This window comes from Schistocerca nitens, chromosome 2, assembly GCF_023898315.1.
Source record: "Schistocerca nitens isolate TAMUIC-IGC-003100 chromosome 2, iqSchNite1.1, whole genome shotgun sequence".
In the NCBI taxonomy this organism is placed as follows: domain Eukaryota; kingdom Metazoa; phylum Arthropoda; class Insecta; order Orthoptera; family Acrididae; genus Schistocerca; species Schistocerca nitens.
In genome coordinates, this window is record NC_064615.1 from 861,892,711 (window position 1) to 861,918,241 (window position 25,531).

The window sequence follows — 25,531 nt, forward strand, 5'->3', positions numbered from 1 at the left end:
TCTGAGAGCACATCGGCCGGAAACGGCTTTGCGGTGCAAACACTGCAAAGCAGGCGTGTTGGACCAGGCTGCATAGTTGTATACCATTAGGTAGGCTTGTGCTACCAGAATAAAGCTTTATTTCGTCTTGAACCCACTTGCAACGTAGATCCAGACTCACCAATGAATGTTGGATACGGAAATACGACATAGCCTGGAATCTAGCCTGTCACAAAGAGCTTAGAAAAACTATTTAACATTTGTGTATCCTTCCATATTTACATGAGCTGAAATAGATAAATCAACTGTTCATTCTTTAAAAATAAACAGGTCTTACACGCTGCAAAAAGCAACTACTGCATTCAATATTTAAACATTAGAAGGAAGCTTTGACCTATTTTTCCCTGTACGTGGCTGTGTACTTCTTAAAGGTAAAATACATGCTGTCGGACAACTGTTCTACCTACACTGCTCTACATTATATCATATGGAATACAATCGTTGAACTAAACGTTTTATTAAAAATACTTCGGCTGTTGGTAGCCACCCTGAGAGAGAAAAAAAGATAGGAGGACAACAGATATACAGGAGAAAAGGTTGAAGACATGGATGCTGAAAGAGGATGAACGGAGGACCCAGTACCAGACACTGATCAGGAAGAAGCTGCCAAAGGAAGATCAGAGAACAGTGGAAGAAGAATGGGGAGATTTTAAGAGGGCTCTAGTTGAGGCAGCTGAAACTGTGTGCGGAAGAACTAGCACAAAGAGGAGAAGTAAGGAAACCCCATGGTGGAACAACATATGTAAAGAGGCAGTACTTCGAAAGAACAAAGCCTTCAGAGAATGGTTCCAGACCCGAACAGAGGAAGCTAGGGTAAAATATAAGGAAAACAAGAAAGCGTCACAGACCATAGTAAGGGCAGAGAAGAAGAAGTGGATGGAAAAATGGACAAGAATGTTAGAAGAGGACAGTGAAGGGAACAAAAAAGTACTTTACACCATGGTAAGAAATAAGAGGAACGACAGAAGCGAGTGCCTGAGGATCATGGATAATAATGGAAGAGTTGTGGAGGAAATGCATGAGCTCAAAAAGATTTGGAAGGAGTACTTTGAAGATCTGTTGAATGCCGCCAAGCGTGTAAATAACAGCGATGGAGAGCCTAAGGCAGCAGACGATTATAATAGTAGGGAAATTGATGATCTAACTTGGAATGAAGTGGAAGAAGCCATAAAGAGGATGAAAGGGGGCAAGGCACCAGGTTGGGACGAAGTAACAGTGGATATGATACGAGCAGCAGGAGAAGTAGGAACCCAGTGGCTATACAGAGTGCTGAGGGTGGTGTGGAAGGAGAACAGAATTCCTGAGGACTGGAAGAAAGGAATTATAGTCCCGATCTTCCAGAAAGGGGATAAAAGGAGATGTGAGAACTACAGAGGAATCACCCTGCCATGCCACTGTGGAAAAATCTATGAAAAGATCCTGGAGAAGAGAATAAGAAGCAGTATTGAAAGTAGACTGCAAGAGGAGCAGTATGGTTTCAGACCGGGAAGATGAACAACGGACCTCATATTTGCGGTAAGGCAACTGCAGGAAAGGCACTGTGAGTACGGGAAGGACTTAATCATGGCCTTTTTAGATATTGAGAAAGCGTATGACAGTATCTGTAGGGGCAAGCTCTGGGATGTGCTGAACGCAAAAGGGATAGATGAAGAGATAACACGAAAAGTCAGAAAAATGTATGAGGGAAGTGAGAGTTGTGTGAAAGTGGGGAGGGAACGTACTGCATGGTTCAAGCTGGAAAATGGGCTGCGACAGGGAAGTGCACTTTCGCCTTTATTGTTTATTATTGTTATGGATGAAATCCTACAGCAAGTATCAGATGCAATTGGAGATCATAAAATGAAAGCAGTGCTTTTTGCCGATGACCTGATGTTATGGGGAAATTGCGAGAAGGAGGTGCAAGAGCAGTTAGACGTATGGGAGGCAACGGCAGCACAATATGGAATGCATTTCTCTGCAAAGAAAAGTGAAATAATTGTCACAACAAGGAAGAAGAATAGGCCAAATGTGGATATAACTTGTGGAGGGGAAAAACTACAAGTGGTAGAGAACTTCAAGTACCTGGGAAGCATGATTGAAAGTAAGGGGGGAAACGCAATGGAAATAAATGAAAGGTGCAGAAAAGCAGGGCAGTTCTACAAATGCATTAGGGGGCTTATTTGGAGCAAGGAGGTGCCACAGAAATCCAAGGGAATTATATACCGAACCTACTTTGTCCCCATATTGGCATACGGAAGTGAGACATGGGTAATGCACAAAAGCGACAAAAGTAGAATACAGGCTAGTGAAATGAAGTTCCAGAGGAGCATGTTGAGTGTAACAAGACGAGACAGATTGCGAAATGTGTATGTGAGGGAAAGACTAAAGGAGGAACCAGTACAGGACAGGATAGAAAAATCAAGACTGCAGTGGTATGGACACATAAAGAGAATGGATGAGGGAAGAATTCCAAAGAGGATGTTTGATCTGCAACTGGAGGGGAAGAGGCCCAGAGGAAGACCAAGAGATAGATGGGTGAAGGGAGTGAAGGAATGTGTGACGAGAAGAGGAGAGAACTGGACGAAGGTGGAAGAGGGGGAATGGTGGAAAGACAGAACACGATGGAGAGCTTGTGTTCCCGACAGACCCGGCCAGTGGCTGGAAACTGTCCAAGATGATGATGATGACTTTGGTGATCATCTGTACATCGCAGTATTTTCTTCGTAACGAAACGTCCTTTCATGTTGAACGTAAGCGCGTAATGACAATGTTCCAGCTACTTCCAATACACGCTGTCGACTCATTTGACATTGCAAAGCAATTTCGTACATACGTAAATGAAATAAACAATCTGCTAACAATGATTTGATAACCACCCAAATCACATAACAAATTTTGTCTTCCAAAACAATAACTTCATCCTCTATTTAAGCATTTGTACAAACTGTTGACCATGGAATGAAAGGCACAGTTGCAATCGCCGTTCGAAAGAACTATTAACGGATGTGATTACAGTCGATGATATGGTAAAGGATGCATTGGTGATTCGTCGACATATATCGTCTTGCGTAGTTGGGGCTTCGTCATAGACTGCATCTTTGAGTGATCCTCAAAGAGAGAAATCGAGAGGAGCCCAAGTGGGGGAACTCGCAGAACATTTGACAACAGAATTTCGTCCTATACAACATCCAGGAAAGTTCTCATTCAGTATTTCCATTTCAACACGGACGAGTGAGCTGGACAAGCGTCGTGTTGCAGTCACATACACAGTCGAATATCCAGTCGTAGATCTTCTAGCAAATAGCCACAATGTTCATCAGAAAGTGTTGGAGGAACGCCTGAGATGAATTAAAGTCCCACAATGCAATTTTCTATGATGTCTCACCACACGTTTACGCCCTCGGCCAATAGTGCATATTATGAAAATTTACATCAGCGTGGTTAGTAAACGTTGCTTCATCGGTAAAGAACATTCGTACGAAAAACGTAGGGTCGTCTCTCATTTGCGGAAGGTCAAATCGATAAAATTCTGTACGACTTTTGAAATCACGGTCATCGAGTGCCCGATGTAGTGACAGTTGATATAGACGGAAATTCTGTCGATGCCGGATGCGAATGACACTCGTCTGGCTGATTCCACATTACTTGGCAATATGTCTCGTACCAATGTGCGGATTCCTTAGCTTCGTAGTCATGTTTGTGAGTTGCAGTCTTCTTTCTTGTCCTCTTTTTGACGTTCAGGCAGCCAGTCGGCACTAGCGTCTTAATAATTCGTGCAACTGTCTGGCGTGTCGGACACTGGCGATCCGGATAGATGGCCTTACAACGCTGTACTTTTTCACGGCATTTCCTTTACATTAACAACATCAACGTAGTATATCCAACTTCTCTTCACTGGTGTACGTGTCTGCAGGCAAAGAATGTTGAAGTAGAAATGAGCGGCCTGCAGTGCAGACAAGTTAACAGGCAAATATGTTGACATTCTGACACAGCGTAGCACGAGAGCTCTGCTTGGCAGTGTTTGCACCGCTAATGCCGACTGCAGCAACCGTGCTCTCAAATTCTGGACGTTTCTCGAGTTTTTTTTCTTTTACAATAGGTTCAAAAATGGCTCTGAGCACTGTGGGACTTAACAACTGAGGTCATCAGTCCCCTATAGCTTAGAACTACTTACACCTAACTAACCTAAGGACATCACACACATCCAAGCCCGAGGCGGGATTCGAACCTGCGACCGTAGCGGTCGCGAGGTTCCAGACTGAAGCGCCTAGAACCGCTCGGCCTCAACGGCGGGCTCTTTTACGATAGGTTTCAACGTCAATATTAGCAAACGCTGTATCATTGTGACTGTCTTCTCAGGAGCTACAGCACGAAGTTAAAAATAGCATAAGTATAAAAGAACTTACCTCAATATCTCAGTTGATACCTGCGCTAAGAACATTAACCAAAAAAAAAAAAAAAAAAATACGTGCCGCTCGACGCTGTACCAAAAACCGCGTTACGATATGTGTATATAGAAGTAGTGCTACGTCTTACGTGACTCACCCTGTATACCAGATTTGGAAGACCGAGATCTGCCTCTCGGCAGTTTCCATTTGCTTGGCTGTACGAAATAAACATCATTTCGGCTTGTATCCGACACAAATACAGGACTATTCTGCTGCTTATAGTACACTGCGTCAATCACACAGTGCAACACACAAGGCACACATGTTCAGAGGAACCTTCATACGTCAGCACCATCTACCGTGGCAACATTACGATTGCGGACATATGTTCATACAAGCTTTTTCCCTCCATTTCTAGTCAGGAATCCGTCCCTGCAGTTTGTCAATTTTATTAATGTTCACCCTATGTATGTAACTTTTTGAGATTTTTTTGTAACATTTATCTACTATTAAATTTACAAAAATATATATTACATATATGAAAAACAGGTACGTATTTAAATGCCACGTTGCGTGGAAATTTGAAAGCATTCGGTAAAGAACTTCCAGAGATTTGCTATTTGGAACATTTACCATTTATATATAAGTAAGACGTTGGTTTCTTCAAAATCTCAAATCTCCGAAAGTTCTTCACGGATCGCTTTGAAATTTTGACACAACATTGGATTCGAATACTCAAGTATTTTTATACGTCTACTGGGGCGACAACTGATACATATGTAACAAAAGGGGAAAAGTTATAAAAATTTAGATGTGGGGTTGTTCAAACTCGTTAACCTCTGAAAGTTCTTGACCGACAGCTTTGAAATTTTGACTCAACGTTGAATTTCAATATGGGCGTGTTTTTAAGTGTAAAGGAAAACATGGTTGCCCAAAATCTCTAAATGTATCCTTCTGATTTACCCCAAATTCTTATACGTTACTTTAGTATATGTTTAGACGCATTATTTTTGTTAACAAACAGGAAAGTTGCATTTATGGCTTATCGATTTTTGATTAGAAGACTATAATACTATTACAGACTCTAGATTTGCAACAACAATAAATAAGGCTCATGGTCAGAGAGAGGGAGGAAGAGGATGAATGGACAGAGGGGTGGGAGGTAATGAACATAGAAAATGGGAAGCAGGAAATTGACCGAGAGAGGGAGCAAGAGGAGATGGAGAGAGAGGGGGGGGGGGGGAAGGTGTTGGAAAGAGAGGAGGAGAGAGGGGAGGGAGCAGGAGGAAAATGGGGAGATGGAGAGAGAGGGGGGGGGGGAGTATAAAATGCGCAGAGAGAGGGAGAGAAAGTGATGGACAAGGACAGGGAAGAGGAGGAGATTAGAAACGTGCGGTTTCTCTTTTATTTCTTTTCCATTAAATTAGACTGAGCCACCGCGAAGCGTGGCCGGTACAGCTAGTATTTAACACGAGAAAGACAAGCTTGCAGTTTTACCTTCTAGCGTTTCCACCACTAGCATTCTTCTTGTTGGTTTGAGCGGAGCTCGCACCACTGTTTCTGCGTAAGTTGTGAAAAAATCACGTACATGCTCATTTTTGTATCCCTTAGCAATGTAGTGTAAAGTGACAAAAAATTTGGAAAGAATTTAGTGTCCCTTCACAACAGAACTATTACAGGGTGGCGCTTTTGAAAGGGGCACGGCCTGTTCTTTTCCCCATCATAGCTTAATTCAAGCTTCTGCTCTGCCCCGAATGACTTCATAGTCGACGAGACGTTAAATCCTAATTATTCTTTCCTTACTCTCGACAAGGGAATACCCCTGGCAACGAAGCTGGATTATCTGTGTGTCACTCGATCTCATACGTTGACAGAATCTGTGAGTATTCCACGTTGTAGGATGCATCTTCAATGTGTATTCATTCATCATTAACAGTATATTGTAACTTGTTATGTACTTTAGCTTACGAATGAGTTACTAACAATATTACTTGTCTTACCCAGCATCAGTCTAGATCCAGACGAAGAGGGCACGGATGATGGCCTGTTTGAAGGACTGAAAAAATTTCTGGAGGAGGACTTGAGTATCGAAGAGCAAAATCATTTTCTTGGAACAACGGCGCCGGCAATGGTACAACGAGCTCTTCAACTAAAACAGCTTAAGCCTCCTAGCGGACTACACTTCAGTCTCCAACAGCAAGGTAACCGATTACCTAATTCCTCTTAAGCACAAGTATCTCCTGAATTCTCGTAAACGAATTTTTTTTTCACCTCTAAGTTTCTGAAATGACTGCGGCACATACCTTAAGCTTTAATTCAAAATTTCACAAAAATCAGGTTAATTTCTACTCAGTATATTAAAGCTCCCATCAACTGCCACAGTTAAACTTTGAGGAGATCCGCAACACTTTCGGTGTTGACAGAAACTGAAATTTCAGAGTTGTATTAACAAGTGCAAAAAACAACTTGAACTCTTAGTTAACACTTGGAAGCTGACGTGTGTGATTCAGTAGCATCCTTAAGGAAAATAATGAATGAAAAGCTGTTTCTTTTAGAACTTACGACAGATAACGAATGGAATAAAAGTATTAGTATTCTGCGTGATTAATTTAACGCGAACAGATTCCCCAACTCACCGGTTTGCTCTATCTCATTTACAACGATTAGGGTAACTTCAAGAGCCGTTATCGTTAACCTCGGGCGGTGTTCGGAAAACCGGAATCGTGTAACTTCTTTGAGGTGGAGAACGGCTTGGCGGTGTTGCGTAACTGTTCTCCGGTGGTATCTGGCCATTGTCAGAAGGTTAATGTAGAGCTTCTTTCTTCTTCTTCGGCTTACCCACTTCATCATTCATTGCAACGTTTACGTATTGCATGCCCTCGTTCATCCATTCTTTTTCATCGTGTTGTACCTATAATGTCACTTCAGTTCAACAAGAGAAAAATATGTGTGTTGTGTGCTTGAGTAATATGTACATGACTTGTATATTTTCATATGTAAATCGTTATGGGCACATGTCTGAAGAGGGAAATGGCACCAACCAGGCATTTGGCTGTTTTGAATATAAAATAAGCACTTTCTGCTACATACTGGGATCGTTGTTTTGACTCTGGGCATATCAACAAATAACTGACGACACTCAAAGAATGTAGTCCTTTTTTAAGCAAAACTTCGAAGTCACTTTAAGAATTATAAATTTTAAAGTGGAAGAGTAACATGTGTTAAAAACCAAAAGCTGTTTCCTGTGCAGGGTCAAAAGTGTTCAGTCTCATAATTTGAAATGTTGTGTGGACCCTTTGTCGTCATTTACACTCAGGTGACAAAAGTCGTAGGATACCTACTATATTGTGAAGGAACTTCTTTTGGCTGGCGTAGTCCAGCACCCCGACGAGACATTGACTCAACAACTCGTTAGAAGTACCTTGCAAAATTGTTGACCCATGTTACCTCTATAGCCGTCCCTAATTGCGAAGGTATTGACGGTGCAGGATTTTTTGAACGAACTGACCGCTCGATTATGTCCCATAAATGTTCCACGTGACTCATATCGGGCGATCTAGGTGGGAAATCAACCGCTCGAATTGTTCAGAATGTCTTCCAAAGCAATCGCGAACAATTATGGCATTTTGACATATCGTGCATTGTCTTCCATAAAGATTCCATGATTGTTTGGGAGCATGAAGTCCATGAATGGTTGCAGATGGTCTCGGTTCATCTGGACCGGAGAACCCAGTCCACTCCACGCAAACAAGTGCTTGTTGACAACTTGGGTCTATGACTTCGTGGGGTCCGCGCCACGCTCAGACCCTACCATCAGCTCTTACCAACTCAAATTGGGACTCATCTGACCAGGCCACGGTTTTTCCGTCGTATGTTATCCAACCGATACTGTAACGAGTCCAGGAGAGGCGCTGCTGACGATGTCGTGCTGTTAGCAAAGGCAGTCGCTTCGCTCGTCTGTTGCCATAGCCCATTAACGCCAAATTTCATCGCACTGTCCGAACAGATACTTTCTATGTGCGTCCCACATTGGATTCCGTGGTTATTTCACGCAGTGTTGCTTGTCTGCTAGCACTGACAGCTCTATGCAAACGCCGCTGCTCTCGGTCGTTAAGAGAAGACCATCGGCCACACCGTTGCCCGCGATGAGAGGTAATGCCTGAAATATGGTATTGTCGGCACACACTTGGATCTCGGAATGTTGAATTCGCGAATGATTTCCGAAGTGGAATATGCCATTACCATTGCTCGTTCAGAGTCTATTAATTCCTGTCGTGCGGCCATAACCACGACGGAAATCTGTTCACATGAATCAGCTGAGTGCAAGTGACAGCTCTGCCAATGCCCTACCCATTTATACCTGTGTAAGCGGGAGAAATGCGTACATATATGTACATCGCTGTCCCATAACGTTTGCCACTTCAGTGTATTGTACGCAATAACGAAGCGTAGAATAACAATCAGAAACAGGAGCAATGCAGTTTTCACCAGCGAAAATCTACCTCTTCCCTCCAAGACTGATTGTCGACCATCAAGGCCGCAGCCCCCTTCAACAAACAGTCTATCAATAACCAGACTAAGATGTAAGTCATCGTAAACAACCTACTGGGTCAAAATGCTGGTTCAAAATGGCACTAAGTACTATGGGACTTAACATCTGAGGTCATCAGTCCTCTAGACTTACAACTACTTAAGGCTAACTAACCTAAGGACATTACACACATCCATGCCCGAGGCAAGATTCGAACCTGCGACCGTAGCAGCAACGCGGTTCCGGACTGAAGCGCCTAGAACCGCTCGTCCACAGCGGCCGGCAAAATACGAGGCAGTCATATGACCCAGGGAGAGACTTATTATTAACGGGTAACCTGCATAAATTATCTTGTGAGCATTCTATAGACTTAGGGAGTGGTAAGCTGGCTGCACCCCCACCCCCCCTCCCCCGCCCTCCCTCCCGCCGTACACACACGCTACTATAATGTTTGTTCAAAGTCAGAAGTGTTTGGAACACATCGTGTCGACTATTCTCTTTTTTCTGTGGGTGAATGAATAACTGATGAATAACAGTAATTGTCCTTATATTTGCGCTGAGGTGACAAAAGTCATGGGATAGCGATTTCCACATATAGAGACGGCGGTAGAATCACATATAAAAGATCAGTGCATTGGAGGAGCTGCCATTTGCACTCGGAAGATTTGTGTTAAAAATATGTACGACGTTATTGTGGTCACACGACGGGAATTGAAGGCGAACGGTAGTTGGAGCTAGACGATTGGGACACAGTGTGAACAAAGTGCCAAGAACATCAAATTTCAGGCATTGCCTCTCATAATGGACAATGCAGCGGCTGACGGCCTTCATCTAACGACCGAGAGCAGCGGCGTTTGCACAGAGTAGTCAGTGCTAGCAGACGAGCAGTACTGCATGAAGTAGTTGCAGAAATCATTGTAGGGCGTACGATGAATGTGTCCGTTAGGACAGTACGGCGAAGTATGGAGTTAATTGGCTATGGCAACAGATGGCCGACGTGAGTGCCTTTGCTAACAGCACGACATCGCCTCTCCTGGGCTCGCGATAAATTCAGTTGGACCCTAGACGACTGGAAAACCGTGTCCAGGTCAGATAAGTCCCGATATTAGTTCGTAAGAGCTGATGGTGGGGGTCGAGTGTGGCTCATGCCCCGTACAGCCATGGACGCAAATTGTCAACAAGGCACTGTGCAAGCTGGTGGTGGCTCCATAATGTGAACTGTGTTTACATGGAATGAACTGTGTCCTTCGGACCAGTTGAACCGATCAGTGATTGGAATTGTTTATGTTCGGCTACCTGGAGACTATTTGCAACCATTCATAGATTTATTGTTCCCAAAAAACGATGGAATTTTTATGGATGACAATGCGCCGTGTCACTGGGCCACAGCTGTTCGCGACCGGTTTGAAGAACATACTGGACAGTTCAAGCGAATGATTTGGCCACCCATATCGCCCGACATGAATGCCATTGAACATTTATAGCACATAATCAAGAGATCAATTCATATACAAAATCCTGCATCATCAACACTTTCGCTGTCATGGACAGCCGTGCATAGAGGCAGCAAGCCTCAGTATTTCTGCAGGATACTTCCAACGACTACGTCGTGCTGAATCTTTTTTTTTTTTTTTTTTTTTTTTTTTTTTTTTTTTTTCCTCCATCAGTCTTTCGGTTGGTTTGATACGGCCCGCCACGGATTCCTTTCCTGTGCCAACCTCTTCATTTCAGAGTAGCACTTGCAAACTACTTTCTCATTGATTTGGTGGATGTATTCCAGTTTATGGTTCCCTCTACAGCTTTATCCTCTACAGCTCCCTCTAGTACCATGAAAGTTGTTCCATGATGTCCTAACAGATATCCTACCATCCTGTCCCTCCTTCTTGTAAGCGTTTTCTACACCTTCCTTTCCTCGCCGATTCTCTTGAGAACCTCCTAATTCCTCATCTCATCAGCCCACCTGACTTTAAACATTTTTCTGTAATACCACATCCCATATGGTTCGATTCTCTTGTTTTCTGATTTTCCCACAGTCCATGCCTCACTACCACACAATGCTGCGCTCCAAAAATATATTCACAGGAATTTCTCCTCAAATTAAGGCCTACGGTCAATACAAGTAGACTTTTCTTGGCCAGGAATGCCCTTTTTGTAACTGCTAGACTGCTTTTGATGTCCTCCTTTATCAGACTGTCAAGGGTTATTTTGGTACCTATTTTGCAGAATTTCTTAGCTCCACCTGCTTCGTGATCACCCATCCTGGTGTTAAGTTTCTCGCTGTTCTTATTTCTCCTACTTCTGATTACTTTCGTCTTTCTTCGATTTACTCTCAATCCATATTCTGTACTCATTAGTATTCTGTATTCATTAGACTGTTCATTCCACTCATCAGATCCTGTAATTCTTCTTCACTTTCACTCAGGATAGCACTGTCAGCAGCGAATCTTGTCACTGATAGCCTTCCACCTTGAATTTTAATTTCACTTTCGAACGTTTATTTCCATCATAGCTTCTTCAGTGTGTAGATTGAACAGTGGGGGACGAAAGACTGCATCTCTGTTTTACTCACTTTTCAGTCCGAAACTGCGTTCTTCGTCTCCCAGTCTTATTGCTCCCTCTTTGTTCACATTGTATTTCCCTGCAGCGTACCCCTGTTTTTCTCAGAAATTCGAACATCTTGCACCATTTTTCATTGTAGAACGCTTTTTCCAGGTCGAAGGATCTTATGATGGTCTCTTGATTTTTCTTCAGTCTTGCTTCCATTGTCAACTGCAAAGTCATAATTGCCTCTCTGGTGCCTTTACCCGTGCTAAAGGCAAATTGATCCTCATTTAGCACTTCCTCAAGTTTCTTTTCCTTTCTTTTGTATATTATTCTTGTCAGCAACTTGGATGCACGAGCTGTTAAGGTGGTCGATAATTATCGCATTTGTCACCTCTTGTAATCTTGGGAATTGTGTGGATGACGTTTATCTGAAAGTCAGATTGTGTATCGCCAGACTCATACATTCTACACAACAACGTCAACAACAGTCGTTTTTTCTTTTTTTTTTCTTTCTTTTTTATCTTTTTTTTGCCATTTCCTCGAATGATATTAGAAATTCTGATGGAATGTTATCGATCCCTACTGCCCTATTCTATATTAAGTCTTCCAAAGCTCTCTTAAATTTTGATTCTAGTACTGAATCCCCTGACTCTTCTACATAGTCTCCTGTTTCGTCTCCTATCACGTTATAAGGTAAGTCTTCCTCCTCATAGAGGCCTTCAATGTACTCTTTCCACCTATCCGCTCTCTCCTTTGCGTTTAACAAAAAATGGTTCAAATGGCTCTGAGTACTATGACACTTAACATCTATGGTCATCAGTCCCCTAGAACTTAGAACTACTTAAACCTAACTAACCTAAGGACATCACACAACACCCAGTCATCACGAGGCAGAGAAAATCCCTGACCCCGCCGGGAATCGAACCCGGGAGCCCGGGCGTGGGAATTGCATTTAACAATGGAATTGCCATTGCATCCTTAACGTTACCGCCCTTTATTTTCAATTTCACCTATGGTTTTGTTTTTTTTTGTTTTTTTTTTTTTACTTTTCTATATGCTGAGTCAGTCCCTCCGACAATTGTTCCTTTTTCGATTTCTTCAATATGCCTGCAGTCATTTCGCCTTAGGTTCCCTACACTTCCTATTTATTTCATTCCTAAGTGACTTGTATTTCTATATTCTGGATGATTGACTGATCTGGCCTTGTAACAATAACCAAAACGGCCTTGCTGTGCTGGTACTGCGAACGGCTGAAAGCAAGGGGAAACTATGGCCGTAATTTTTCCCGAGGGCATGCAGCTTTACTGTATGATTAAATGATGATGGCGTTATCTTGGGTAAAATATTCCGGAGGTAAAATAGTCCCCCATTCGGATCTCCGGGCGGGGACTACTCAAGAGGATGTCGTTATCACGAGAAAGAAAACTGGCGTTCTACGGATCGGAGCGTGGAATGTCAGGTCCCTTAATCGGGCAGGTAGGTTAGAAAATTTGAAAAGGGAAATGGATAGGTTAAAGTTAGATATAGTGGGAATTGGTGAAGTTCAGTGGCAGGAGGAACAAGACTTCTGATCAGGTGACTACAGGGTTATAAACACAAAGTCAAATAGGGGTAATGCAGGAGTAGGTTTAATAATGAATAGGAAAATAGGAAGGCGGGTAAGCTACTACAAACAGCTTAGTGAACGCATTAATGTGGCCAAGATAGATACGAAGCCCACACCTACTACAGTAGTACAAGTTTATATGCCAACTAGCTCTGCAGATGACGAAGAAATTGAAGAAATGTATGATGAAATCAAAGAAATTATTCAGATAGTGAAGGGAGACGAAAATTTAATAGTCATGGGTGACTGGAATTTGAGTGTAGGAAAAGGGAGAGAAGGAAACGTAGTAGGTGAATATGGATTGGGGCTAAGAAATGAAAGAGGAAGCCGCCTGGTAGAATTTTGCACAGAGCACAACTTAATCATAGCTAACACTTGGTTTAAGAATCATGATAGAAGGTTGTATATACTGGAGATACTAAAAGGTATCAGATAGATTATATAATGGTAAGACAGAGATTTAGGAACCAGGTTTTAAATTGTAAGACATTTCCAGGGGCAGATGTGGACTCTGACCACAATCTATTGGTTATGACCTGTAGATTAAAACTGAAGAAACTGCAAAAAGGTGGGAATTTAAGGAGATGGGACCTGGATAAACTGAAAGAACCGGAGGTTGTACAGAGTTTCAGGGAGAGCATAACGGAACAATTGACAGGAATGGGGGAAAGAAATACAGTAGAAGAAGAATGGGTAGCTTTGAGGGACGAAGTAGTGAAGGCAGCAGAGGATCAAGTAGGTAAAAAGACGAGGGCTAGTAGAAATCCTTGGGTAACAGAAGAAATATTGAATTTAATTGATGAAAGGAGAAAATATAAAAATGCAGTAAATGAAGCAGGCAAAAAGGAATACAAACGTCTCAAAAATGAGATCGACAGGAAGTGCAAAATGGCTAAGCAGGGATGGCTAGAGGACAAATGTAAGGATGTAGAGGCTTATCTCACTAGGGGTAAGATAGATACTGCCTACATGAAAATTAAAGAGACCTTTGGAGATAAGAGAACCACTTGTATGAACATCAAGAGCTCAGATGGAAACCCAGTTCTAAGCAAAGAAGGGAAAGCAGAAAGGTGGAAGGAGTATACAGAGGGTCTATACAAGGGCGATGTACTTGAGGACAATATTATGGAAATGGAAGAGGATGTAGATGAAGATGAAATGGGAGATACGATACTGCGTGAAGAATTTGACAGAGCACTGAAAGACCTGAGTCGAAACAAGGCCCCCAGAGTAGACAACATTCGATTAGAACTACTGACGGCCTTGGGAGAGCCAGTCCTGACAAAACTCTACCATCTGGTGAGCATGATGTATGAAACAGGCGAAATACCCTCAGACTTCAAGAAGAATATAATAATTCCAATCCCAAAGAAAGCAGGTGTTGACAGATGTAAGAATTACCGAACAATCAGTTTAATAAGGCACAGCTGCAAAATACTAACACGAATTCTTTACAGACGAATGGAAAAACTAGTAGAAGCCGACCTCGGGGAAGATCAGTTTGGATTCCGTAGAAATACTGGAACACGTGAGGCAATACTGACCTTACGACTTATCTTAGAAGAAAGATTAAGGAAAGGCAAACCTACGTTTCTAGCATTTGTAGATTTAGAGAAAGCTTTTGACAATGTTGACTGGAATACTCTCTTTCAAATTCTAAAGGTGGCTGGGGTAAAATACAGGGAGCGAAAGGCTATTTACAATTTGTACAGAAACCAGATGGCAGTTATAAGAGTCGAGGGACATGAAAGGGAAGCAGTGGTTGGGAAGGGAGTAAGACAGGGTTGTAGCCTCTCCCCGATGTTATTCAATCTGTATATTGAACAAGCAGTAAAGGAAACAAAAGAAAAATTCGGAATAGGTATTAAAATCCATGGAGAAGAAATAAAAACCTTGAGGTTTGCCGATGACATTGTAATTCTGTCAGAGACAGCAAAGGACTTGGAAGAGCAGTTGAACGGAATGAATGGTGTCTTGAAGGGAGGATATAAGATGAACATCAACAAAAGCAAAACGAGGATATTGGAATGTAGTCGAATTAAGTCGGGTGATGTTGAGGGTATTAGATTAGGAAATGAGACACTTAAAGTAGTAAAGGAGTTTTGCTATTTGGGGAGCAAAATAACTGATGATGGTAGAAGTAGAGAGGATATAAAATGTAGACTGGCAATGGCAAGGAAAGCGTTTCTGAAGAAGAGAAATTTGTTAACATCGAATATAGATTTAAGTGTCAGGAAGTCATTTCTGAAAGTATTTGTATGGAGTGTAGCCATGTATGGAAGTGAAACATGGACGGTAAATAGTTTGGACAAGAAGAGAATAGAAGCTTTCGAAATGTGGTGCTGCAGAAGAATGCTGAAGATTAGATGGGTAGATCACGTAACTAATGAGGAGGTACTGAATAGGATTGGGGAGAAGAGGAGTTTGTGGCACAACTTGACCAGAAGAAGGGATCGGTTGGTAGGACATGTTCTGAGGCATCAAGGGATCACCAATTTAGTATTGGAGGGCAGCGTGGAGGGTAAAAATCGTAGGGGGAGACCAAGAGATGAATACACTAAGCAGATTCAGAAGGATGTAGGTTACAGTAGGTACTGGGAGATGAAGAAGCTTGCACAGGGTAGAGTAGCATGGAGAGCTGCATCAAACCAGTCTCAGGACTGAAGACCACAACAACAACAACCTTCTTGAATTTCCCTGAACATTTTTGTGTTTCCTTGTTTCATCGATCAACTAAAGTATTTCTTGTGTTACCAACGGTTTATTTGCAGTTACCTTCTTTGTACTTACGTTTTTCTTTCCAACTTCTGTTATTACCCTCTTTAGAGATGTCTATTCCTCATAAACTGAACTGACTACTGAACTATTTCTTATCGCAGTATCTACAGCCTCAGAGAACTTCAAGCTTATCTCCTCATTTCTTAGTATTTCCGTATCCCACCTCTTTTTGCATTGATTCTTCCTGACTCGCCTTTTAAAACTCAACCTACCCTTCATCACTACTAAATTATGGTCTGAGTCTATATCCGCTCCTGGGTACTCCTTACAATCCAGTGTCTCCGCCTGACCGTGATGCAATCTAAATGGAATCTTCCCGGCCTGTACACCTAAACTAGGGCTGTCGGTGTTGGTTTACTGTCGATTATGATGAGAACAACCCTATCACTGAACCTCTCACAGTAACTCACTCTCTGTCCATTCAACTGATAACGAATCCTTCTCTCGTTACACCATTTTCTGCTGCTGTTGATATTACCCTATACTCATCTGACCAGAAATCCTTCTCCTCTTTCCAGTTCACTTCACTGACCACCCACTATATCATCACTTTTCAGATTTTCTAGCTTACCTGCCACACGCAAACTTCTAACATGCCGTGGTTCGTATCGTAGAACGTTATCCTTTCGTTGGATATTCAATCTTTTTCTCGTGTTCACCTTCCCCTTGGCAGTCCCCTCCCGGGAATCCAAATGGGTGACTAGCCCGGAATCTTTTGCCAAAGGAGAGATCATCATGGCACTTTTTCAATTACGGTCCACATGTCTTGTGGATACATGTTGTGTGTCTTTAATGCAGTGATTTCCATTGCCTTCTGCATCCTCGTATCGTTGATCATTGTCGATTTTTCCTCCTTTCGATCCTAAAGACAAGAGAGTGTCCTGAACCTCTGTCCTCTTCTCCGCCCTCTTTGGCGAGGCCGTTGGCGGAACCAGGGTGACTTCATATCCCATAAGTCTTTGACCGCCATTGTCTATGATTTTTATTTAGAATTTAAGCGGTAGCGTAGTTCGAATCCGGGAACGAGTACGTTGTGATTAATAATCAAAGCCGCTTCCCCATTTTTTTGTTGATCTCATTTTGTTCGTTATTGTTCGTTGCATTTGCTCGGGGCGGATGTTCCATGACACCCATTCAGGTTCACCATTGATCCAGACACTCAGTTTTATTTTATTTTTTTGTTTATTTATTTATTTTTTTATTATTATTATTACGAATGGCAGCTAACACTCTGACCGAACACGCTGAGTTACCATGCCGGCTGCCCCTAGACTACAGGTGGCGCATTACGCCGGGTAATAGGTCCTACACGATACTGGTAGGTATCCCGTAATTTTTGCCATCTCAATGTAAATGCATCGCCGCAACCGTCTTAAATTTATACCACTTGACAACGGACGAGGTGTACTCAGCCAAAAGCACTTGACGCGGCTGGGAAACTTGAGAGAATTTTATAGGTACACATTGTCGCATACGCATTTTTTTTTTTTTTTACTACGCCTGCCGAAGTGGCCGTGCGGTTAAAGGCGCTGCAGTCTGGAACCGCAAGACCGCTACGGTCGCAGGTTCGAATCCTGCCTCGGGCATGGATGTTTGTGATGTCCTTAGGTTAGTTAGGTTTAACTAGTTCTAAGTTCTAGGGGACTAATGACCTCAGAAGTTGAGTCCCATAGTGCTCAGAGCCATTTGAACCTTTTTTTTTCTTATTTTTAGGAAGTATTGGAGACAAGTAGGAATTACACATCACATCAGGCATTCCAACATGATACATCTATGGGTACTGAGAGCTAGGGAAAGTGAAAATGTACACTAATTATGCCCTACTAGTGTAAAATTTCAGTTTTAATGTCGATACTAAGTTACACCGTCATTCTCGATAACTTTAAACCAGTCTTTAAAAACACAGAATTCTTCCTACATCTATTGCTTAACTTTAGACCTTCCAAAAGGAAATCAGGTGTTAAAGGAAATAAAAGAAACAGTTAATTTAGTATAGCAGGTTTCTTTTGAAATACGAAGATATTTGTATCGACTTGGCATTGCTCAGTTTAAATCAGTGTCGTCAGAAGTTCTGTTCAAAGCAATTAAAGAATAATCACAAGCCTAAGAGCTTGTAGGAAGGTTGAAAGACAAAGTACGAACTAGAATTCACAGAGGTGATGAACCCGTTCCTTTTAGTACAAAATAATGCAGTTAGTTGGAACACCAGCCATTTGAAAAACCAGTAGTAAGCGGTGCAGAGATATCGAGAATGGTAATATGTTACCAAGAGTGAATTATGCAGTTGATAAACTATCCAAATGCTTACGAAATACATAAAAAAACGCAACACCGAGAAGAAGTTGTGCAACATAAACGGTAGTTGTGTTGCTACATCTAAAAGATGCCTGTTCAAATTTCACACCAGTCGCATTAGAGTGGCGCTAGTAGCACCACTAAGAGAATGAAAACCAGGTTTGCTTTTAATACACGTTGTAACATTCGTGAGTGTTAGATACCTCTGAGATTGGGTGTGCTGAATTGAGGTTAGTCAAGAATGCCTTTAAGGCGACAAAGATGTCATTATCAACAGCTCACTGAGTTTTAAGGAGGTCGTCTAATAGGGCTACGCGAATCTGGATGTTCAAACTGCGATACTGCAGAAACACTTGGCACGAATGTAGCCACCGTAAATGATTGTTGGCAGCGTTTGTCACGAGGATGTACGGTCGCAAGAACACCAGGCTCCGGACAGCCACGTGGCACAACCGAGAGAGAAGAGCAGAGTGTTCGGCATATAGCTGTGCCGCATCTTACTGCATCTGCAGCTGCAGTTGGCGCAACAGTGACACAACAAACTGTTACAAATCGGTTGCTTCAGGGACATCTCAGAGACAAACGGCATTCCACTGACCCAAAACCACTGCCGTTTGCGACTTCAGTGGTGTCAAAGCGAGAGCTCATTGGAGGGCAGGGTGGAGATCTGTTGTTTCCTGATGAAAGCTGGTTCTGCATTGGTGCCAATAATGGCTGTGCGTTGGTTGCAACGAACCTTTTTGCGGCTAGACCTACACCTGGAGTTACGGTCCGGAGTTTGATTTCATATGACAGCAGGAGCCCTCCCGTGGTTATCCCACCCACCCTGCCTACAAATTCGTACGTCAGTCTGGTGATTCGATATGTTGTGCTGCCAATCATTAACAACATTCCAGGGGTGTTTTCCAACAGAGTAACGTTCGCCCACATACTGCTGTTGTAACCGAACATGCTCTACAGAGTGTCAACATGCTGCCTTGGCCTGCACGATCACCAAATATGTCTCCAGTCGAGGACATATGGGACATCCTCGAATGACAAATCCAGCATCATCCACAAACAGCGTTAACCGTCCCTGCATTGACCGACCAAGTGCAACAGACATGGAACTCCATCCCACAAATTGAGATCCAGCACCTGTACGACACGATGCACGCACGTTTGCATGCTTGCATTTAATTTCCTGGTGGCTACACCTGTTATTAAAGGACCAGCATTTCATTTTGCAACGGCTTATCTCGCGCTTACATTAACCTGTGATCTTGCAATGTTAATCACTTAAATGTGTTACCTAAACAAATGTATTCCTAAAATTTCATTACTCTGCATTAATTATTATTTGCTGTTGCAATTTTTTGCCATCAGTGTATTTTGAATGTCATGTTTCTTTTGTTGACTGGATTTTATTACAACAGCGCTAATTAATTTAATGTCCCTTGCTACAAATAAGTACCGCATTTCAATCCGCATTCATGAGTGCTTATTACTTCAATGTCAAAAATTATACAATAGCAGCTGATCGGTGCGAGTCGCCCATACCAGTGTGTTGCCTGTACAGAAAGACAAACAATAAAACATTCCCTCTCACATCCTCCAATCCTGAAATGGCAGCTCTACTTACCTACCTGCCCCTGGGGTAAGTGGCGAAGTTTACTTGTATTGTATTGTATTGTATGGAATTGGGGACCTAGAAACGACGGAGAGGCTTCGCCCCCCCCCCCTCCCCCCCCCCCCCGTAGTCCTCAGTGGTTCACAACCGCACAACAGGCTACGGCAGTCCACTCACCCCACCACCGCCCCACACCGAACCCAGGGTTATTGTGCGGTTCCGTCCCCATTGGACCCCCCCGGGAACGTCTCATACCAGACGAGTGTACCTCAAACGTTTGCGTGGTAGAGTAATTATAGTGTACGCATATGTGGAGAAAGTGTTTGCGCAGCAATAGCCGACGTAGTGTAACTCAGGCGGAATAAGGGGAACCAGCCCGCATTCGCTGAGGCAGATGGAAAACCACCTTAAAAACCATCCACAGACTGGCCGGCACACCAGACCTCGACACTAATCCGCCCGGAAACCAGTGCGTTAGACCGCACGGCTAACCGGGCGGGCGAACTGTACTTAGTTCACGACCGAATTCACCAATGTCAATTAAAATTAAGCGCATCATAAAATACCCCTTACTGTCTCTCTAAGTATGTTTGTTTGCTATTGAGCAGAAAAAAATGCTCTTTTTAAGAAGCTCTTGATCTTAGTCGACTTTTTTGATTCGGCTGTTAGTTGTTGGACGCATATTATTACAAAATAGGGTGACAACCAGGGTCCGAACGAATACTTGATACGGGTCGCTGTTTGATGACCACTGTTCTGCATCATCATAATCAGTATGCTTGTACACTTCTGTCTTTCAAGTGAACAGCCGTGTTCACAGAGCTCCACGGATATGTCCCTACTGTGACAAACACTCAGCCAACACCTCGACAAGGCCACTAAATCACCTGATCTTTAACCTATAGAAAATTTCCGAAACAATTTGATACAGCAGATGAAACGTAGCTGTCATCCGGACATTTTGTTAGCTCTGCGGTTACCAGTCATCAATGAGTGACTTTATCCAAACGTGGCACACCTGAAAAAACTAATACATTCTTTTCTTCATCGAACTGAGGCCATTGTGAAGGCGCGACCAATAGTTTGTCCATACCCGGGGATAGTAGCCCCTGAGGGGTAAAATGAAGTATTCTGAGGGTAAAAAAAAATGGTTCGATTGTGTTTGCCACGAAACTAAATTATTTTAAAAGTTAGTTACAATAAATATTAATTTCGTAAGGTTACGGAAGTTACCAATAACTTTTTTTTTAATACAAACATTACTGCATGGCACAATGTCGCGGAAACGAATGGATGAACATCCACTTCTCCACATATTCCACCCAATGCACACATACTTCGTATTTTGCACCATACATCCACGACAGTAAAATTGCAAAATTGAGACATATACGTTATGCCTGAATGTCTCACGAAAGTGCTTTCTACGATTTATACACCGAGGTGAAAATCATCTTGGGATACCTCCTAATATCATTCGAACCTACTTTTCCAGGCGTAGTACAGCAGCTCGACGTGACGTGGACTCAGAAAGTCTTTCTAAGCCACCTGCAGAAAATTGAGCCTTGCTGCCTCTATAGCCGTCCATTATTGCGAAACTGTTACACGTGCACGATTTTCTGCATGAACTGATCTCTCGTTTATGTCCCATAATTGTTCCACGGGATTCATGGCTGGAAGTACGCTTGGCCAAATCATTCGTTACAACTGTCCAGAATGTTCTTCAAACCATTCCTGAACAAGTGTGGCTCAGTGACATGGCGCATTGTCATCCATAAAAATTCCTTCGTCGTTTGAGAACAGGAAGTCCATGAATGGCAGCAAATAGTCTCCAAGTGCCCGTACAGAACCATTTCTAGCCAATGTCGGTCCAGATGGAGCAGAGGACCCAGTTCAATCCATGTAAACACAATCCACACCATTATGGAGCCACCACCAGCTTGCACAGTGCATTGATGACAACTTGGATCCATGGTTTCATGGGGTCTACGCCGTACTCGGACCCTACCATTAGTTCTTACCAACTGAAATCGAGACTCATCTGACCAGACCACGGTTTCTCAGTCGTCTAGGGTCCAAACTATGCGCTCAGGAGAGGCACTGCAGGCGATGTCGTGCTACTAGGAAAAGCACTAGCGTCGGTCGTGTGTTGCCAAAGCCCATTAACACCAAATTACGCCGTGTGCTAATGGATACGTTCGTTGTACATTTGTAAGTAGGCTGATTAGGTTTTTATATTGGTAGCGCCACGTAGCGCTCTGTATGAAAATCACTGGCTGTGCTGTGTGCAGTCTGTGGCTGGTTGGCATTGTTGTAATATTCGCTATTGTAGTGATGGGCAGTTGGATGTGAACAGCGCGTAGCGTTGCGCAGTTGGAGGTGAGCCTCAAGCAGTGGTGGATGTGGGGAGAGAAATGGCGGAGTTTTGAGAGCGGATGATCTGGACGTGTGTCCATCAGAGACAGTAAATTTGTAAGACTGGATGTCGTGAACTGATATATATACTATGACTTTTCAACACTATGAAGGTAAATACATCGTTTGTTCTCTATCAAAATCTTTCATTTGCTAAGTATGCCTATCAGTAGTTAGTGCCTTCAGTAGTTAGAACCTTTTATTTAGCTGGCAGTAGTGGCGCTCGCTGTATTGCAGTAGTTCGAGTAACGAAGATTTTTGTGAGGTAAGTGACTCATGAAAGGTATAGATTATTGTTAGTCAGGGCCATTCTTTTGTAGAGATTATTGAAAGTCAGATTGCGTTGCGCTAAAAATATTGTGTCAGTTTATTGATGATCTGAATAAGTAAAGAGAGAAATGTCTGTGCACGTTCAGTTTTGCTCAGCTGTTTGAAAATCAAATAACGTAAGGGGTTTATCAGCACAATCATTCATAAATTTCTAAGGGGAGGCTTCACGTTCCACATTGGTTTCTGCGGTTATTTCACGCAGTGTTGCTTGTCTGCTATCAGTGACAGCTCTACGCAAACGCCGCTGCTCTCTGTCATCAAGTGGCGGCCGTCAGCCACTGCATTGTCTATGGTGAAAGTTAGTGCCCGAAATTTGGTATCCTCAGCACAATCTTGACACTGTGGCTCTCAGAATACTGAATTCCCTAACGATTTCCGAAACGGAATGTCCCGTGCGTCTAGCTCCAGCAACCATTCCGCGTTCAAAGTCTTAATTCCCGTCGTGCGGTCGCAATCGCGTCGGAAATCTTTTCACATGAATCACCTGAGTACAATTGACAGCTCCGCCAAGGCACAGACCTTTTATACGTTGTGTACGCGATACTACTGCCATCTGTATATGTGCAATCGCTACCCCATGTCTTTTGTCACCTCAGTGTAGGTAGTTCTCAAAATGGACTAGAAATTATGTTGTTTACTTCACAACAGATAATCGAACTAACTGAGAGCACAACATAACAATTACTATGTAATGCCCAGGCCTACACAGTATTATGATTTTTATTATTATTATTATTACGAGGGCCACTCCAAAATAAATGCACACTATTTTTGTAAAAATACAGTTTTCATTCTGCATCTGTGAAAGTTTTAGTGTGTAGATAAATCCTTCCTGCTTGTTTTCAAACTTAGTTCAACCTGTTCCCGAGAGTGGCGCTGTCACAGCATATCTTCAAGATGGTTGCTACACTTGACGTTCGTCAGAAGCAACGTGCTCTCATAGAATTCCTGTGCTGTGAAGACGAGACAGTGGGAAACATCCACAAGAGGTTGAAAAAGGTGTATGGAGATGCCGCTGTCGATCGCAGTAGAAACGTCGGTGGGCAAGTAGGTTACGTGATGAAAGCGGGCACAGCGATATTGAGGATTGTCCTCGCAGCGGCAGGCCTCGTACTGCACACACTCCAGACAATGTGCAGAGAGTTAACGAATTGGTGACTGCTGACAGACGCATCACAGTGAGCGAATTGTCACGCTACATTTGAGGTAGGGCAAGGAAGTGTTTGCAGAATACTGAACGTGTTGGCGTTAAAAAACGTTTGTGCCAGGTGGGTTCCCTGGATGTTGACAGTGGCTCACAAAGAAACAAGGAAAACAGTATGCAGCGAACTTTTGGAACAGTACAAGAATGGTGATGATGAATTTCTTGGTAGAATTGTGACAGGTGATGAAACATGGGTCCACCATTTTTCACCAGAGACCAAGAGGCAATCAGTGGAGTGGTATCATGCAAATTCGCCCAAGAAAAAAAAAATTCAAAACCACACCCTCTGCTGGAAACGTTATGGCTACGGTGTTTTTCGATTCCGAAGGACTCTTGCTTGTGGACATCATGCCAAGTGGAACCACCATAAATTCTGATGCATATGTGATGACACTGAAGAAACTTCAAGCTCAACTGAGTCGTGTTCGACCACATTGGCAAAAGCAGGATGTTTTGCTGTTGCACGACAATGCACGGCCACATGTCAGTCAAAAAACCATGGAAGCGATCACAAAACTCGAATGGACAACACTGAACGCCTTACAGTCCTGACCTGGCTCGATGTGACTATCATCTCTTTGTGAAACTGAAAGACTCTTCGTGGAACAAGGTTTGAAGATGATGACTCCCTTGTGCATGCTGCCTAACAGTGCCTCCAACAGGTTGGTTCAGAATTTTACCGTGCGGGTATACAGGCGCTGGTTCCAAGATGGCGCAAGGCAGTTGAGAGGGATGGAAATTATGTGAAGAAATGAAAATATTGTTCCTAAAGGATGTATCTACACACTTTAAAACTTTCAAACATGTAGAATAAAAGATGGATTTTTAAAAAATAGTGTGCATTACTTTTGGGGTGACCCTCATATTATTATTATTATTATTAGTGGCAGCCTGAGGTCTTCCAGATGCTGCCACTGCCGAAGTAAGGAATCCTACAATGAAGTGATCTGCAAGCAATAGGTCTAAGTGTAGTGCAAATATTTTAATTTCGTTGAAATTAATTTGCGGGATGCTGGGTGTGGGTGAGAAAAGTGTCGCTAGCGAGAGGAGTGGTGCAGAAGAAGCATGTTTTGTAACAATTGTCTACCCTCTGTCTGGATAATTAGCTTTCTTTTCTGAGATGGAGTTGTAGTTAGCACTCAAGATGCACTGAGAATTGCTTCATCATTATATAAAAAGGCTGTTAAAAGTAAGTCTTACTGACTCATTAGTTCATGGTTTAATAATAACCTATAAAATCTAAACACCGTTTATTTTTCATCACTCCAAAAATAAAAATTTTCAAAGGAAATTCTTTTTCATTATAAAGGTTAGTTAGCCGCTAATGTTGATAACAGCAGTAGGTCGTGAGCGGACGATAGGATTTAACAGTGCTGAAAAAGTCGACATGCTCCTCTGTTATGGAGAGAGTAGGAAGAATGCAGTTCGTTCTTGTACGGTGTATGCGGAAACATATTCCAATAGATGTAAACCATCTCGGCAATTATTTCTCAGCCTATTCAACCAGATACGCGAAAGCCGCGCGGGATTAGCCGAGCGGTCTCAGGCGCCGTAGTCATGGACTGTGAGGCTGGTCCTGGCGGAGGTTCGAGTCCTCCCTCGGGCATGGGTGTGTGTGTTTGTCCTTAGGTTAATTTAGGTTAGGTAGTGCGTAAGCTTAGGGACTGATGACCTTAGCAGTTAACTCCCATAAGATTTCACACACATTTTTAGTTACGTGAAAGTGGTAGTGCAACACCTAGACAACGTAACAGAAGGAAACAAATGACGACACCGGCTGCTGTGGACGAGCAGTTCTAGGCGCTTCAGTCCG

The 25,531-nt window shown here is 42.8% G+C and overlaps 1 protein-coding gene across 3 annotated transcripts in view; it reads left to right on the forward strand.

The window, feature by feature from the left end:
• The window catches only part of LOC126237126 (uncharacterized), a 469,607-nt gene that overhangs the window by 364,188 nt on the left and 79,888 nt on the right, over window positions 1-25,531 (forward strand). For all 3 annotated transcript variants that reach the window (XM_049946947.1, XM_049946945.1, XM_049946946.1), the window contains one exon: window positions 6,411-6,607. In XM_049946947.1, coding sequence (XP_049802904.1) covers window positions 6,411-6,607 — 197 coding nt within the window. The remainder of the gene's footprint in view (window positions 1-6,410; window positions 6,608-25,531) is intronic.